Genomic DNA, 19,483 nt, shown 5'->3' with positions numbered 1-19,483 from the left:
TCAAGTGGTATAGTAGTGCTTATGTATGCAGAGCACTGTGCTAAGTACTGGATAGGAGTACACAGGTGGGAAGAAGCCACAGATCCTGTCCCTTAAGGGGCTCACAATCTGTGAATGTCGGTGGGGCTTCTGACAAGAGACAGACACACTGAAATCAATGAAACACTAAAACATTAAAAGAACATGAGAGACAAGGACAAATACAATATACAATTTTTTTAAAAAAGCAGTAGGGAGCTATGACTAAAGGAGCAAAATTTCAGGTTCCTCATGATTCACTGTACTAAACACTTGGGAGAGTACAATACATCAGAATTGGAAGCTATGTTCTCTGCCCGAAAGGAGTTTTTACAGTCTAGACAGGGAGGCAGGCATTCAATCAATCAGTTGTATTTGTTGAGCACTTACTATGTACAGACCACTGTGCTAAATGCTTGGGAGAGTAAAATATAGCAGAATTAGCAAATGCATTCCTTGCCCATATTGAGTGTACCCAAGTGCTGTAGGACTGAGGGTAGGATGAATATCAAGTGCTTCAAGGGAACAGGCCCAAGTGCATAGTGACACAAGGGGGAAGAAGTAGGGGAAATGAAGCCTTAGCCATGGGAAGCCTTTTGGAGGAGTTGCGATTTTAGTAGGTTTGAAGGTTCATTCATTCATTCAGTCATTCAATCGTATTTATTGAGCACTTACTGTGTGCAGAGCACTGTCTAAGTGCTTGGAAAGTACAATTCAGTTACAGATAAAGACAATCCCTACCCAACAACGGGCTCACAGTCTAGAAGGGGAAGACAGACAACAAAACAAGTAGACAGGCATCAATAGCATCAAAATAGATAAATAGAATTATAGAAATATACACATTAATAAAATAAATAGAATAATAAATATGTATAAATATGCATAAGTGCTGTGGGGCAGAGAAGGGGGTAGAGCAGAAGGAGGGAGGAGGAGTGATGGGGAAAGGAGGAGGAGCAGAGGAAAAGGGGGGCTCCATCTGGGAAGGCTTCCTGGAGGAGGTGAGCTCTCAGTAGGGCTTTGAAAGGGGAAGAGAGATAATTTGGTGGATGTGAGAAGGGAGGGCATTCCAGGCCAGAGGCAAGACATGGGCCCGGGGGCGACGGAGGGACAGGAGAGAATGGGGCCCAGTGAGAAGGTTAGCAGCAGCCGAGGAGAGGAATGTGCGTGCTTCTAGACTGTGAGCCTGTTGTTGGGTAGGGACCGTCTCTATATGTCACCAACTTGTACTTCCCAAGCGCTTAGTACAGTGCTCTGAACACAGTAAGCACTCAATTAATATGATTGAATGAATGAATGGGCTGTTGAAAGAGAGAAGGGAGGTGAGGTAGGAGGGGATGAGGTGATGGAGAGCTTTGAAGCCAATAGTGAGGAGTTTTTGCTTCATGCTAAGGTTGATAGGCAGCCACTGGAGATTTTTGAGGAAGGGGGGTGACATGCCCAGAACGTTTCTGTAGAAAGATAATCTGGGCAGAGTGAAGTATAGACTAAAGTGGGGAGAGACAGGAGGTTGGGAGATCAGAGAGGATGCTGATGCAGTAATCCATTCGGCATGGGATGAACGCAGTACCTGCAGCTGCAGCAGAAGCTACCAAAGCCTTTAGCTTTCCTGAGGTTATTTGAGGTCTTTTGAAGCAGGTACTGTTCTCCTTTCTGTGGGGTGGTGCACAGCAGGACCATAGGAGGTCTCCTCAGTGGTGCATATAGGAGCCCGTGCCTGTTCCTGGGGAGGCAGCCTGGCTGATGCATACAGCATGCCGGGGGCTCGAGTCCCGGGAGCCAAGAAGGGAATACAGATCACTCATTCACCATGGAAGTGGGTCAAGAGGCCACAGGGAGCCAAAGCTGCCATTTCCCAGATTCCCCAGACTGGAAAAACGCAATGCCAGGCTAACGAATCCCAGTCCCAACGAAAGCAAGTGACAGTTTAAAAAGGTTGAAAAGACAAATGAAAAGATAAAATCCCAACTCTGCCACTTGCCTGCTGTATGACTATAAGTCATTTTAACTTCTCTGTGTCTCAGTGTCCTCATCTGTAAAATGGGGATTCAATCGATCACTCAATCAATGACGTTTTTTGAGCTCTTACTGTGTACAGAGCACTGTACTAAGCACTTGGAAGGTACAGTATAACAGAGTTGGTAGATACATTCCCTGACCATGAGTAACTTACAATCTAGAGGAAGAAACAGACATGAAAATAAATCACAATTAAGTTCCTGCATGTTGTTGGACTGAAGGTGCGGTGAATATCAAGTGCTTAAGTGCATAGGCATAGGCATATTATTATTATTATTTCTAAAATTCTACTGCATTAAATTTTGCTAAATTTGTAAAAGAGTTATATAAACAAATCAAATACAAAAGAGTCATCTTGATACTGTGAGTTCCATGTGGGACAACCTGATCACCCTGTACCGCCCCCCCCCAACCAGCACTTAGAACAGTGCTTTGACATAGTAAGCGCTTAACAAATGCCATTATTGTTACTATTATACAGAAGAGAGACAGAGTAGGGGAAATCATCAGTGATATTTAGCATTTACTGTGTGCAGAGCTCTGTACTAAGTGCTGGGGAACTGCACTACAATAGAGTTGGCAGATGTTACCCCTGCCCACAGTGAGTTTACAGTCCAGAGGATGAGCTTAAAATCTAGAGGGAAATAAGGGTTATTAGTTAGTGAAGACTTCTTGGGGGATATGTGATTTAAGGAAGGCTTTGAAGGGTGGAAAGTGATCATCTATCCTACGTGAAGGAGGTGGGAGATCCAGGACAGAAGGAGGCTGTCAACAAAGGGTCAGAAGCTAGATAGATGAGATCAAGATGCAGTGAATAACTTGATGTTGAGAGCGAAGTGTGCATGCTGGACTGTAGTAGTAAATCAGGTAGGTAAAGTAGGAGGGAGAGAGCTGATTAAGTGCTTTAAAACAGTTGATAAGGAATTTCCATTTGTTATGGAATAGCATAAATGAATAAAATAAAATACCTATTACCGTTTCCCCTTAGAGTGTGAGCCCCATGTGGGACAGGGACTATGTCCAAACTCATGATACTATTTCCACTCCAGTGCTTAATACAGTGCTTGTACCTTGGTGCACACTTAACAAATATAGTTATTATCAATATTTTAATTGCTTATTCTATATAAATTAGGTTTCCTCCATCACTTTTGGTCTGTAGTTTTTAATCATGCAATCAAGTGGGTTAGTTTAAGTATAGTTGCTACTTGTTTTTCAGATTTTTCTCTTGCCTCTAGTCTGTTCTGCCCCTCACAAATGTGGTCCACCTGGGTTAAACCCCAGGTGTGGTGGACAGCCATCCTAATTTAAGTAGGGCCTTAAACATATTTTGGAGTTCTATCATCAGTCAGTCAATCAATCAATGGTATTTAATGGATATTTCCATCCATTCATTCAATTGCATTTATTGGGCACTTACTGTGTGCAGAGCACTGTACTAAGCACTTGGAAAATACAGTTCAGCAATAAAAAGAGACAATTCCTGCCCATACCGGGCATACTGTTTGGAAGGGGGAAATCAGATGTAAAAACAAGTAAACAGGCATCAATATAAATAAATAGGATTACGGACATATACACATCAAAACAAGTAAACAGGCATCAATATAAATAAATTGGATTAGAGCTACATACATATATACCTAAGTGCTGAGGGACGGCAGGGGAAGAGCAAGCGAAAGATTCAAGGTGATGCAGAAGGGAGGGGGAGCTAAGGAAAAGGGAGGGGGGTTAGTCTAGGAAGGCCTCTTGGAGGAGGTGAGCCTTTAGAAGGGCTTTTAAGGGGGAGAAAGTGATTGGCAGATCAGTGATTGGAGGGAGGGCGTTTCAGGCTAGAGACAGAGATTTACAATGGGACAGATGAGATTGAGGCACCAAGAGAAGGTTAGCACCAGAGAAGCATAATGTGTGGGCTGGGATGTAGAAGGAGAGAAGGGAAATGAGGTAAGAAGGGGCAAGGTGACAGAGAGCTTTGAAGCCACAGCACTTACTATATGCAGATCATTGTACTAAGCACTTGGGAGGGTACAGTACAACAGAATTAACAGACATGCTTCCTGCCTATCTTTGAAGCCCCATGATGGCAGGGAAAATACACGGAGCATATCAAAAGTCTATCACCAGCCTGAGAAGGTTATCATGGTGCACACAGGTGAAGGGGATGATCGACAGTGTTGAAAGCAGCTGAAGAGTTGAGTAAGATTAGGATGTAGTAAAGGCCATTGGATTTGGCAAGAAGGAGATCATTTGTGACCTTTGAGAGGGTGGTTTCTGGGAAGTGAAGCGGACAGAAGCCAGACTAGAAGGGGTCTAGGAGAACATCAAAGAAGAGGAACTTGAGAATTGGAGAGGAATGGTAGGAGGAAGATGAGGTGATGCCTGTAATAATAATAATTATGGTATTTGTTAAGTACTTACTATGTGCCAAGCACTGTACTAAGCGCTGGGATATATACAAGGTAATCAGGTTGTCCCACGTGGGGTTAACAGTCTTAATCCCCATTTTACAAATGAGGTAACTGAGGCACAGAGAAGTTAAGTGGCTTGCCCAAAGTCACACAGCAGAAAAGTTGTAGAGCCGGGATTAGAACCCATGTTTTCTGACTCCCAAGCCCGTGCTCTTTCCACTAAGTCATGCTGCTGGAACCATGAGATTAAGGAAAGATTTTTTAAGGACTGTGGAGACATGGCCATGTTTGAAATCAACGGGGAAGACGTTATTGGAGAGTGAACATTTGAAGATGGCAGTTAAGGAGTGGAGAAGCGAGGTTTTGAGTCAGATGCAAAGGTGGAGGGGTGGATGTTTGAGCGAGGGCAGGAGATTTTCTCTTGAGATACTGTTGGTAAAGATGGGAGAATTGAAGAAGGGGCAGGAGTGGGAAGAGGCTGAGGAGAGGCAGGGATTTTAGGGCGATCACACCTGATAGTTCCAATTTTGTCAATTAAGTAGGTGGTCAGGCCATTGGGGAAAAGGGATGGGGGGAACAGGGGTTTGAGGATGCAGTTACAAGTGTGGAACAACTGGCGAGGGCAATTGGCATGGGTGTCAATGAGGATGGAGAAATAATTTTGCTGGGCAGATCAGGGGGCAACTTTGGATTGGACAAAGTTGGTCTGATATCTCGATTTCCGCCAGCAGCACTCTGTGGCTTGTGCACAAGAGTGAAGGAGATGGACTGTGCAGGTGATCAAGGCCTGTGGGCTAGTGGTGAACATGATGAGGGACAGGGATTAGGTCTAACCTGGTACACTTATATCTGCCCTAGCATTTAGAATAGTGCTGGACACATTGTAAGCACCTGCAAATACCATTAAAAACAAGAAAACAAAACACAAAAAACTCATCAGGAAATGTTCTTTTTCCTAAGGCATAAAGAAAGTGAAGAAACATTAATATTTAGGTTATCGATATCCTCATTAACTGTTTATCCATCCTTTGGTCATAAATCTGAAATCTGATTTTGGGGAAATTTTCTTTGCATATATCATTCATTCATTCAATCGTATTTATTGAGCACCTACTATGTGCAGAGCACTGTACTAAATGCTTGGGAACTACAAGTCGGCAACATATAGAGATGGTCCCTACCCAACAATGGGCTCACAGTCTAGAAGGTTCGGGAACCTGGACAAGGGCTGTATTATAATGGATCCCATTTGTATTTCTCTGTCTGATTCATCAAACTCTTTCCATAAGTGTTTCGTAACTCCTTTGCATCTTACCTATCCAGACTGTGCAGGTGGATTCCTGTCAGAAGAGATCAGTCTTCATGAAAGAAGTAGAAATAATGCTTCCCCTGGGCACACAAAATCAAAACCAGGCATGCTGGTTTGTGCCTTCAGTCTTCTATTAGAGTTTTTGATGTGTGAGTCTGAAAAATGTCAATACTATTCTCTTTATTATCTGCAAAGATCCTGGAGGGAAGCTTTAGTTAAGAGAGAGAGATTTTCTATGTTTCAAAGCAAGGCTGTACCCTTAGCTAGGGCATCTATCCATTCCTTCATAACCAGACTCTAGGGCCACAGACTCACTTAATTGTATTGATTGGATGGTTTCTAATCCCAGCCACACATCCCCAATGGACACATTTTATTTTGACCCAGGGAGCATTTCTTCCTGACCTACAGTAACTGAAATATCACTTTTTGAGAGCTCCTGACTTGCCAGAGATGAGAGTAATTTCCAACTCAAGAATGGAATGCTGATCTCTCAGCTCAGGTCTATTTTTCTTTAGCTTGGCAACTCCATTAAAAGGAAATGGAAAAGTAAAGGTGTCTCACACCTAGATTCCACAACTATGTGGGTAGACTGAATTATTTTTTTTCTTCATGTTGAAAACTCAATGTCTTAAAAATACAATCTAGATTCTGAGCCAATATTCTCTGAAATTATCTTCCTTAGAAGAAAGAACACTGACTTTAAGTTTTCAGTTGGAGGCAAAAATGTGCTACTATTAACTAGAATATTTTTAGTATACATATTATGCGTAGTATATTCTTAGGTAACTAAACCCCAAACCACCTCCTCAAGGCAGGACTGAAATGTTCCCCCAAAGAGGACATCTATGAGGCATTCCCCAGGTAGTAGGAAAGTAATCTTGTGGAACTTCTGATCAGAAGCTGCACCCAAATCTGTTGAGAACGTGGTTTAAATTTTAGGATATCTGGCTGTTGGAGTTGGAGAACAAAAGCAATCAATCAATACTATTTATTGAGAGTTTGTTGTGTACAGAGCACTGTAATCAACATTTGGGAGAATATAACACAGTAGAGTAAACTCCCGCTAGACTATAAGCTTGTTGTGGACATCATCATCATCATCATCAATTGTGTTTATTGAACGCTTACTGTGTGCAGAGCACTGTACTAAGCGCTTGGGAAGTACAAGTTGGCAACGTATAGAGACAGTCCCTACCCAACAGTGGGCTCAGGGAACATGTCTACAAACTCTGTAATATTTTACTCTCCTAAGCATTTAGTATAGTGCAGTTAGGCCTCAATAAATATGATTGATTTATCAATAGAGTTAATAGTTAATAGTTCTCTATGTGGGTGATTCCCAAATCTGTATCTCCAGCCCTGATCTCTCTCCTTCTTTACAGCCCTGCATTACCACTTGCCTTCAGGACATCTCTACTTGGATATCCTCAAACGTGTCCAAAATGGAATGCCTTATCTTCCCATCTAAACTCTGTCCTCCCCCAACTTTCCCATCACTATAGATAGAACTACCATCTTTCCTATCTCACAAGCCCCTAGCACTGGTGTTTTCCTCATCCCATTTCTCTCATTCAACCCGCATATTCAGTGTGTCACTGAATCTTGTTGGTTCAACCTTCACAGCATCACTAAAATCTGCCCTTTACTCTCCATCCAAACTGCTAGCACATTAATCCAAACACTTATCCTATCCCACCTTGAATCCTTGCTGCCTACCTCCTGTATCCCCCCACTCCAAACTATACTCCACTCTGTTGCCTGGATAATTTTTCTAACAAAACTTTCAGTCCACATTTTACCTCTCCTCAAGAATCTCCAGGGCTTGCCCTTTCTCTTCCATATCAAACAGAAACTCCATTCCATAGGCTCTAAAGCATTCAGTCACCTTGTCCCTTCCTACCTTATTTCGCTGCTCGTCTACTACAACCCAGCCTGCCCACTGTAGTCCTCTAATGCCAACCTATTTACTTTACCTCACTCTCACCTATATCATCGATATCTTGATATTGATCTCATCTGTCTTCTGCTGACCTCTCACCCTCGTCTTGCCTCTGCCTGGTATGCCTTCTCTCTTTGTATCCGAGAAACAATTACTCTCCCCACCTTCAAAGCCTTACTGGAGGCACATCTCCTCTAAGAGAAGAGGCCTTCCTTGACGAGGCCCTCATTCCTCTTCTCCAACCCCCTTCTGCATCACCCTTGCACTTGGGTTTCCTTCCGTTATTCACCTCTCCTTCAGCCCCATGGCACTATCTGTAATTTCTGCATTTATATTAATGTCTGTCTCCCTCTCAGAGGGTGGGACACAGAGGAGGAACCTGAGGAAGGGATTGAAAATGAGCAGCCAGACAGATAAGAGGAGAAGCAGAAGAGGACTATCAGTGAAGTCAAGGTAGGATAATGTTTCCAGAGGAAGAGGGTGGTCGAGAGCAACTGAGAGATCGAAGAGACTGGGATGGAGTAGAGGCCATTGGATTTAGCAAGGAGTTCATTTTGACTTTTGAGAGTTCTCTTTCTCTAGAGTTAAAGGGACAGAAGTCAGATTGGAAGGGATCAAGGAGAGAAACTGGAGGAGAAGGAACTGCAGGCTGAGCCCTCTTTTTCCTCTCTTCCTCCCCACCCCTCACCCTACCTCCTTCCCTTCCCCACAGCACCTGTATATATATTTGTGCAGATTAATTCCTCTATTTATTTTACTCGTACATATTTACTATTTATTTTGTTAATGATGTGCATATAGCTTTAATTCTATTTGGTCTGACGATTTTGACACCCGCCTACATGTTTTGTTTTGTTGTCTGTCTCCCCCTTCTAGACTGTGAGCCCGTTGTTGGGTAGGGACCGTCTCTATATGTTGCCGACTTGTACTTTCCAAGTGCTTAGTACAGTGCTCTACACACAGTAAGCACTCAATAAATATGATAGAATGAATGAATGCAAGCAGTAGGTGCAGGCAACTCACTCAAGGAGTTTAGAGTTGAATAGTAGGAGGGAGATGGGGCAATAACTGGAAGGAGTTGTGGGGCCAGGTGTGTGTGTATGGGGGGGGGCTGATTAGGATAGGAGGAAAAGACATGCTTCCTATGAGTTGAGTTTCTGATAAAAAAAATCAAATACCTATTCATCATTTCTACAGTCCTGTGCTAAACGTTTTTGCTTAGAGCGTGAATTGCTTTTCCTCCTGGGGTGCATCTTGAACTGTACCAATTCCTTTATCCAGGCAGTCATAGGCTTTGGGAATATGGTCATGCGTTTTAAATTGTAAAAAGTATTTTTTTTCTCCAGATTTGTAGATTCCCAGATGAAATATGCTATTAGTCAGCTGAGAGAGATTATTGATACGATTGTAGAATTTGAAAGGTTTTTTTTTTTTTCTCATTAACTGGGCAATATAGGGTCAAGGGAACATTTATTCCATTTTCCACAGTGTGGGTCTGAAAAACCACATACTTGGATATTTTCCAAAAAAATCAATTATGCATAATTTCACACAGACTTTGATCTCACTGTCACATTCCTTCACATTCCCATATTATGATTTTATCTACGTACTGAAACTATCCAGTCATCAAAAGACATCAAAATAATAGTCATGAGTATAGCCTAGAAATAATACACACCAATGTGACCTAGTGGAAAAAGCATGTACTTGGGAGTCAGAGGGCATGGATTCTAATTCTGGACCTGCCCTTGCCTGCTGTGTAACCTTGTCTCAGATTTCCCTGTGTCTCAGTTTGCTTATCTGTAAAATGGGGCCTTAAAACCTGTTTGTCATCCTACTAAACTGTGAAGCCCCATGTAGGACAGGGACCACTGTGTCTGACCTAATTATCTTGTATTTGCCCCAACACTTACCAAAGTGCTTGGCACATAATAAGCACTTAACAAATACCATTATTATAATTATTATTATTTGCAGTCCATGTTGTTTTTAGATCTTCACGAAGATACTCTCCGAGGTTTCCACCTAATGCAAAAGGATGCCAGGGAAAAGGGGAGCATAAAACCAAGCAGAAGCACTAAGAGAGGTTGTAGCCTATCTCACTCACTCAGGAAGACATGGCGATAAGTAATTGGAGGTTACAAAAGATTTCAACTTTAATAGGAATAAAACAGACAAGTAAAATGTTTTACTTAGGAAGTTAATAGTAAGGACCAATTCCCATCAGATAAAAGTAAGGCTAAGGAAGGAACTGAAAGCTGAATAAATGATCTGATTAAATGTTTGCCACAATCCTCTGGGATGAACGGTCTGCCTATCCTTATTATTTAACTAGAAAAGGGAATTATAAACCTTCTCCTTCAGTCCCCTCTAGTGCGGGTTACCCTTTAGAAAAGAGTCATGTGAATGAAATCCCGGAAATAAAATGTGTTTAAAAGAGTTTTATTTACCCAAAGCATGCAAAAACTCCTCACTATTGGCTTCAAAGCTCTCCATCACCTCGCCCCCTCCTACCTCACCTCCCTTCTCTCCTTTTACAGCCCAGCCCACACACTCCACTCCTCTGGTGCTAACCTCCTCACTGTGCCTTGTTCTCTCCTGTCCCAATGTCGACCCCTGGCCCACGTCCTACCTCTGGTCTTGAATGCCCTCCCTTCTCACATCCACCAAAGTAGCACACTTCCCCCCTTCAAAGACCTACTGAAAGCTCACCTCCTCCAGGAGGCCTTCCCAGACTGAGCCCTCCTTTTCCTCTGCTCCTTCTCCCCTCCCCATCACCCCTACTCCATCCCTCTGCTCTACCCCCTTCTCCATCCCACAGCACTTGTGTATATATGTAAATATTTACCATTCTATTTATTTTATTAATAATGTGTATATATCTATAATTCTATTTATTTATATTGATGCTTTTGAGGCCTGTCTACTTGTTTTATTTTGTTGTCTGTCTCCCCGCTTCTGGCCTGTGAGCCCATTGTTGGGTAGAGATTGTCTCAACTTGTTCCCGAATTGTACGTTCTGAGCACTTAGTACAGTGCTCTGCGCACAGTAAGTGCTCAATAAATATGATTGATTGAATGAATGAATGAATGAATGAAAACTCACATTGTCTGAACTGAATGCAAAGCAAAAAATGAGCTGCTTGGGAGCAGACAGGAGAAGCTATGGTTCCTGCCATCAAATAAATTAAAATACCATAGAGTAGGTTTCTGTAAACACCAATGGACACACCACAGAGGTATTAAAGTTGATTTCTGCAACATGAAATATATAGTTAATTCCCATTGCTGGACTTAATTTAGAGAAGCAGCAGTGTTTAGCATAACAAGCATGGGTTTGGGAGTCAGAGGACCTGGGTTCTAACCCTGACTCTCCCACCTGTCTGCTGTGTGACCTTAAGCAAGTCGTTTCTCTGTGCCTCAATTTCCTCATCTATAAAATGGGAATTTGTTACCTCTTCTCCATCTCCTTTACACTGTGAGCCCCATGTGGGAGAGGAACTGTGTCCAATCTGATTATCTTGTACATTCTAACCCAGTGGCTAGTTCAGTGCTTGTTACATAGTAAGGGCATAACAAATTCAATAGTGATGATAAAGACAATGATGGTGATGTCCTCTGTGTTATGTTTTGGTTTGGAGTCAGAGTATGATTCAGTATAATGTTCAGCAGTCTGTCTGGAATCGTACTGATACTAGAAAGCAGTAACCACAGCAATAGCTGTTTCCACAAATAATTTTTCCCCTTTCTTCTTGAAAATTGTGATTATGGTAGAATCTTTGAAATCTGGTGACCTAGTCTCCATATATCATATGTTGATAAGAGACTTATACAAACTTCTGAGGATCTGGTATTCTACTTCCTTATGGATTTCTCCAGGGACACCACCAGAGCCAGTCTCGCCATTCCAATTCAAATTAACAATAAAATGAACACACTGTAAAGTAATAATAATAATAATGACATTTATTAAGCTCTTACTATGTGCAAAGCACTGTTCTATTAATCAATCAATCATATTTATTGAGCACTTACTGTGTGCAGAGCACTGTACTAAGCGCTTGGGAAGTACAAGTTGGCAACATAGCAGTGCTTCAGTCTAAGCACTGAAGAGGTTACTAGGTGATCAGGTTGTCCCATGGAGGGCTCACAGTCTTAATCCCCATTCTACAGATGAGGTAACTGAGGCACAGATAAGTTAAGTGACTTGACCAAAGGCACACAGCTGACAATTGGCAGAACTAGAATTTGAACCCATGACCTCTGTCTCCAAAGCCCGGGCTCTTTCCACTGAGCCACGCTGCTTCTCTAATATCTAACCCATCAAGAGGGATAAATATCCATCTCCTAGAAAATGAAGAAACCTGCCAGGAAACCCAGCTACAGATAATGACTTGAACAGTGCTTCTCAGAGATGAAATACAATTGATTGATATTAGGCTAATATCAAGACTGCAGGAATGACAAAGACAAACAATCAACACTATTGAAAGTAACACAGATATTTGAAGAAAGCCTCTTGCATTGAAGCAGGAATTTAATTTAAAAATGTTTCTTCTCTCTCCATCTCTCCCTCCCACCCCACGCCCCACACACACATGCACACACACAGAGTCTCTCAATGGTGTTTTTAGACTGTGAGCCCACTATTGGGTAGGGACTGTCTCTATATGTTGCCAACTTGTACTTTCCAAGCGCTTAGTACAGTGCTCTGCACACAGTAAGTGCTTAATAAATACGATGGATGATGATGATGATGATGATGATGGTGTTAGGTAGGACTTGTCTACTGCAGAAACTGGGGGATAACCAGGTGATAAGCAGGCTGATTACCAGCCTTTTTACACTTGAGGACTTTGGCTTGGACTGGACTTGTCCAGGAGGAGAAAGAAGAAAAGCTAGTGATGGACTTCCCCTTGTCCTCACTCTCATTCTTAAGGAAGTCAGGGCTCTGGTAGGGAAGAGAAAGGAGAAAGAAGTACATTAGATTGAGAAGAGCGTGTTGACAATACATCTCTAGACCTCTCAACCAATCAATCTGCCTGGGAGCTTCTCTGAAAGTTACATGAGCAAAGTGACATGGCTTTATGGATAACAAATGTGGGCAGCATTACTTTTCAGTACCAGACAACATTTGTGAAAACACTATACACCCCCAAGTTTCACGTTCATCTTTCTTTCCCTGGCAACAGCTTGACATAATTATCATAATGCTTCTCAGTTTCTTCATTTTTTTCAATGACTTTGAAAAAATGCACACTAGAACCCTTTTGCAGATGTCCATCATAGTGACAAACAATATGTTATATGGCAATTTTATTTGAAATGAGACTGAAGATAGAAATGATACTGTAGAGAAGATAGTTACTGGAATCATTTACCTCATTAATTTTAACAAGTGACTTTAAAAAAATTGAAAATTTCAGGGGAAGTAAATTAACTCCCATTCTTAGTTCTTGATTATATCCTAATACTGAAGTAGTGTCACTTCTACTCCTTTCCCTTTTCACATCGCCAGTCTTCTTTCCCTTTTCTTCCTTCCATATTTAGATGCATATTTAGTCTCCTACTCTCTTCTTTCTTTTCTTTCCTTTCCCTTTCTTCTCCTTATAATCAGCAGTATTTGCTGAATGCCTACTGTATCAATCAATCCACCAATCAGTGGTATTTATTGAGTGTTTACAAGGTGCAGAGTACTGTACTAAACACTTGGGAAAGTACAATACAACAGCATTAGTAGACATGTTTCCTACCCATAACACACTTACAATCTAGAGGGGGAGACACATATATAGGAATAAATAATTTATAATATATCATTTAAAGATATGTACATAAGTGCTTTGGGGTTGTGAGTGGGGCAAATATAAAAAGTATCCAAGCGTATTGATGATGCAGAAGGGAGAGTGAGCTGGGAAAAAAAGAGGGCTAATTGGGGAAGGATTCTCGGAGGAGATGTGACCCTAATACTTTAAAGGCAGAGAGAGAGGTGGTCTTTCTTATATGAAGGAGGAGGGAGTTCCAGGCTAGGGGAAAGACTTGGGAAAGGAGATGGTGGTGAGATAGACAATTTTAGGACACAATTAGTACACTGGAGCTAGAAAAGCAGTGTGTGCCAAATGGGCTGTAGCAGGAGATCAGTGAGTTGAGGTAGGATGGGGTGAGTTGATCGAGTGATTTAAAGCAAACAGCATTTCTGTTTGTTGTGGAGGTGGATGGGCCACCATTGGAGGTTCTTAAGGAGTGGGAAGGCATGGACTGAATATTTTTGCTGAAAAATGATCTGTGCAGCAGAGTGTCATAGGGACTGGAGTGGGAGAGAGATATTGATTTATATTGATGTCTATTTGTCTTGATGTCTGTCTGTGCTGCTCTAGACTGTGAGCTCATTGTGGGCAAGGAATGCCACTCTTTATTGTTGTATTATACTTTCCCCAGCACATAGTTCAGTGCTCTGCACACAGTAAGTGCTTAATAAATGATTGAATGAATGGATGACTGAATGTAAGGAGGAATGGAGGTTTGCAGAGCATTGTACAAGATACCTGTGATCATGAGAGGGAAGTAGAAAGCATCATTCCTGCCCTAGAGGAGTTTACCTTAGGGTTTTGAGACCATTAACCAGCGCTTAGAACAGTGCTTGGCACACAGTAAGTGCTTAACAAATACCATCACTATTAAATGGTAGAAGTAGAATACAAAAGAGCCATAAAATCATCGAGAAGTTTCAATACACATTTTTTTTTTATAAAGGAATCATATTAAGAGAAGAGTTTAAGAGGATATTTTCCACCTTTTATAATGTATTTGGAAAATCCACCGGGAACTGAATCCTTTTAATTTGGAGAGTTTTCTTGAATTGAGTTTTTTTTTCATGGGAATAATAATAATAATAATGGCATTTACTAAGTTGTTACTATGTGCCAAGCACTGTTCTAATCACTGGGGAGGTTACAAGGTGATCAGGTTGGCCCACGGGGACTCACAGTCTTCATCCCCATTTACAGATGAGGTAACTGAGGCACAGAGAAGTTAAGTGGTTTGCCCAAAGTCACACAGCTGACAATTGGTGGGGGTGGGATTTGAACCCATGACCTCTGACGCCAAAGCCCGCGCTCTTTCCACTGAGCCACACTGCTTCTCTATAACAATGGTATTTGTTAAATGCTTCCTATGTGCCAAGCACTGTTGAAGATACAAGCAAATCAGGTTGCCCCACGTGGGGCTCACAGTCTCAATCCCAATTTTTCAGATGAGCGCAGAGAAGTGAAGTGGCTTGCCCGAGGTCACACAGCAGACAAGTGGCAGAGCCAGAATTAGAACCCACGTCTTCTGATTCTCAAGCCCGGGCTCCTTCCTCTCGGCCATGCTGCTTCCCTTTGAAATCGAGCCATCGCGTTTCAGTTTCCAGTTCATCTGGGGCTGTTTGCCAGGGAATGACCGAGGCAAGCTGGTTTTTGAGGGCTCTGTGGTTCCGGGGCTCCGGACCTGACACTACAGGGAAGGCTTGGGATGCCCTTCTCTCCAAGGGCCAATCTGCAGGGACCCGGGTCCTCGGCAGACTCTGAAGGGTACGGCACTGGGGACCACACACCAGGCGAGATCTTCAGTCACACTCTTTCAAAGAACCCCACCTGTCCAGACTTCCACCTCCAGTAGAGAGAGAGGGGATCACCATCCTCAATGCCCATCTCCCTCCCAATGAGGCTACCTAAACCCAACACCCACTGGGACAGGAGCTGCTGTCCCCCTGGGTCCTGCTACCTCTTTCCGCCCTGCTATATATTTTTTTAATACCATTTGTTAAGCGCTTGTTATAGGCCAGACACTGTTCTAAGCGCTGGATAAAAAGTAAATCAGGTTGGACACAGTTCCTGTTCCTCATAGGCCTCATAGCCTCAATCCCCATTTTATAGATGAGGCAACTGAGACACAGAGAAGTGAGGGAATAGGCATAAGCAGGCAGTTTACGAATGTGTTTGACACTAGACGGGCCTAATAAGAGAAAAAAGAGAGAGAAAGAGAGAACGACTAATGAAGTTAGATAATGAATCCACACAATTTGGATCCTCATTTAAAAGTCTTTAGTTCACTGATGTATTTTTGCATTTTCAGACGAGATTCCAAAATTAAAGATCCAATTAATTTCAACATGGAGAAAATGCTAAAACACAAGAATTAAGTTTGAATGTGAACTGTTCTTCTTGCCTTATATTACACCAACTAATAATAGTAATTGTGGCATTTGTTAAAAACTTACTATATTCTAAATTCTGTACTAAGCACTGGGGTAAATACAGGATAATCTGAGTGGACATAGTCCTTGTACTTGGGGGCTCATAGTCTAAGAGAAAGGAAAAATGGGTATTAAATCCATTTTGCAGTTGAGGAAAGTGAAGTAAATAGAACATCACCAGGAATATTCAAAGTTATTTTTAATGATAATAATAAACCTATGAAATCTTTCCTCCCACTATACCACAACTCAGATTCTTTGCTCCTCCCAAACTGTATTGCACTCGACTCTCCCAGCGTGGATCCTTTCCTACATGAAATCTCCTTTTCCATCAAGTTGCCAAACCATGTTCCTCCCCAACTTCTAAACAATCCTAAAAAACCTTCTTCTTCATGAGGCATCCTGCCACACTTGTTATGGCATCCCTTCAGCCGCCCTGGGAGCTTAGAGTTTAGTTATCCATTTATTGGTTTGGGTTTTTTTTTTTGTATTTATTAGCTATTATCTATATTTTTCTTCTTGTTCCAGCTGTATGTTTATAATGCATATCTCCCTGTGTACCACAGTAAGATCCTCAAAGACAGAAACCTGTCTTCTTCTATTGGACCTTTAGTTGGGGAGTAGCACGACCTTCTGAAAAGAGCACAGGCCTGAGAGTCAGGAGATCTGTGATCTAATTCTGGGTCTAATTGCCTGCTGTGTGACTTTAGTCAAGTCACTGAACTTCTCTGTGCCTCGGGTCTTTCATCTGTGAAATGGGGATTAAACATCGATTCTCCCTCCCACTTAAAATATGAAACCCATATGGTACAGGGACTAGTCTGACCTAAGTAATTTGCTTGTACCCCAGTGCTTAATACAGTACTTGGCACATAAGTGCTTGACAAATAGCACAATTAACATAATTTCTGATCCTTCCTGATCTCCCATCCTCCCGTCTCGTCCCACTTCAGTATATACTTCACTCTGCTGCCTGGATTATCTTTCTACAGAAACACTCTGGGTATGTCACTCCCCTCCTCAAAAATCTCCAGTGGTTGCCCATCAACCTTTGAACCAAGCAAAAACTCCTCACTCTCGGCTTCAAAGCTCTCCATCACCTCACCCCCTCCTACTTCACTTCTCTTCTCTCCTCCATCCCAACCCACACTCTCTGCTCCTCTGCTGCTAACCTCCTCACTGTGCCTCATTCTCGCCTGTCCCACCCTCGACCTCTGGCCCACATCCTACCTCTGGCCTGAAATGCCCTCCCTCCACACATCTGCCAAACTAGCTCTCTTCCTCCCTTCAAAGCCCTGCTGAGGGCTCACCTCCTCCAGGAGGCCTTCCCAGACTAAGCCCCCCATTTTTTCTTCTCCTCCTCCTCCCCTCCCCATCACCACCCTCCCTCTCTCTGCCCTAACCCCTTCACATCCCCACGGCACTTGTATATATTTGTACACATTTATTTCTCTATTTTATTTGTACATATGTACTACTCTATTTTATTAATGATGTGTATATAGCTATAATTCTATTTGCTCTGATGGTATTGAAACCTGTCTACTTGTTTAGTTTTGTTGTCTATCTCCCTCTTCTAGACTGTGAGCCTGTTGTTGGGTAGGGACTGGCTCTATATGCTGCCGATTTGTACTTCCCAAGCGCTTTGTACAGTGCTGTGCACACAGGAAGCACTCAATAAATACAATTGAATGAATGAATGAACTAATAATCAATCAATCAATCAATCATATTTATTGAGTGCTTACTGTGTGCAGAACACTGTACTAAGCGCTTGGGAAGTACAATGATTTTACCTCCCCAAGTGCCTAGTACTGAGTTCTGCACGCAACAAGTTCTGCACACAAAAGTATGAATGATCATAATGGTGATAACGTCTATATCCACTACTCCATATTCAAACATTAATTATTAATTTATGGTGCCTTAATCTCAGATTATTATATCATCTCCTAAAGGATGTGGGCCTTTGACTGGAGATGTTCTTACTCAAGGAACACTTCTAGTCTCCCTAAAATGCCATTTTCACAGATTAATTTTTGTAATTACTGTGAACCAACAATATCATGAAAACCGTTTTTTGTTTCCCCCCTCATTTCATTTAGGCTACAGATCCAGATGCTGGAATAAATGGACAGGTTTTCTACAGTTTGGCAAACTTTAATCATCTTTTTCGCATTACGTCCAATGGTAGCATTTACACGGCAGTTAAGCTTAACAGAGAAGCAAGGGATTATTATGAACTTATCGTTGAGGCAACGGATGGAGCCGTACACCCTCGCCGGTCAGCCTTAACTCTGACCATCAAAGTCTTGGACATTGATGACAACAGCCCGGTGTTCACCAATTCTTCATATACAGTAACTGTTCCAGAGAATCTACCAGCTGGGACCATTTTCCTCCAAATAGAGGTGTGTAATAAGGATGTCTTGCTTGAACATATAGATGTAAAACAGGGTTGTCCTTAAAAGGAACAAGAAGGTAATCTAGAACTAAACAATAATCATATTCAAGGGAAATTTCTCCTGCTGTTTTACTAAACTCTTATTTTCAACACAGTAGAATGCAGTATTTCATACATTTTGTTCTAAAATTAAGAACAAGTTAAAAAGGTAACATGCCCATGATATATTTTGAAATTTTTGAACTGAACATTTGCATTGTCACCTTAATACTGCCAATTTAAGAGCATATGTATTCTTGAGACCTGTGTAATATGAGTCACACTGCATTAGGAGCCAAAATTACTTTCAAAGTATTTCAAGCTGTAATTTAATTATTGAGCATTTTCTACAAAATTATATTCTTGAATTTGATAAAAATTATTTCTGAAACCTCTGTCTCACCAGTAAAGCTCAATATTTTATGAAGGTATCACAGCACAGTTAAAACTTCTGAGAATATCTTTCTATGAAGAAATGCTCTCATTAGAATGTAAATGCGTTGTGGTCAGGGGATGTATCATTTCTTCTAGACTGTGAGCCCACTGTCGGGTAGGGACCGTCTCTATATGTTGCCAACTTGTACTTCCCAAGTGCTTAGTACAGTGCTCTGCACACAGTAAGCGCTCAATAAATACGATTGATTGATTCTTTTTTTAGCACTTACCAAGTGCTTGTATCAGTCTTTGCAACAAAGTGGACCTCCAATAAATAGTTATATTACAACCTGGTCATATACTATGCTTACACAAGTGGTTTTCTTTGAGAAGACAGGACTGTTAATGATGATCTAAATATTATTCTGTTTGACTTGTACTAGGCAAAAGATGTCGACCTTGGTTCCAATGTCTCCTATCGGATTCGAAGTTCAGAAGTCAAGCATTATTTTGCATTGGATCCATTTTCAGGAGAATTATCTCTTTTAAAGAGCTTGGACTATGAATCCTTCCCAGACCCAGAGGCAACTCTCACTTTTCTAGTGGAAGCCTTTGATATTGGAGGAACCATGCCACCTGGTCTTGCTACTGTCACGGTGATGGTGAAGGTAAGACTGACTTTATGAGGAGAACACCACTCGAAAAAATTCTAAACCAAAACTAAAGTCTTT

The 19,483-nt window shown here is 41.8% G+C and overlaps 1 protein-coding gene across 1 annotated transcript in view; it reads left to right on the top strand.

Annotated features, from left to right (window-relative positions):
* Positions 1-19,483, top strand: part of PCDH15 (protocadherin related 15) — a 702,056-nt gene that overhangs the window by 471,827 nt on the left and 210,746 nt on the right. The window contains exons 18-19 of the mRNA XM_038743373.1: positions 18,040-18,345; positions 19,196-19,420. Of these exons, the coding sequence (XP_038599301.1) occupies positions 18,040-18,345; positions 19,196-19,420 (531 nt within the window). The remainder of the gene's footprint in view (positions 1-18,039; positions 18,346-19,195; positions 19,421-19,483) is intronic.

The sequence above is a fragment of the Tachyglossus aculeatus genome, chromosome 3 (assembly GCF_015852505.1).
Source record: "Tachyglossus aculeatus isolate mTacAcu1 chromosome 3, mTacAcu1.pri, whole genome shotgun sequence".
Lineage (NCBI taxonomy): Eukaryota > Metazoa > Chordata > Mammalia > Monotremata > Tachyglossidae > Tachyglossus > Tachyglossus aculeatus.
Note: the sequence above shows the minus strand (reverse complement) of the source record. Positions and strands in the feature narration are given on the sequence as shown.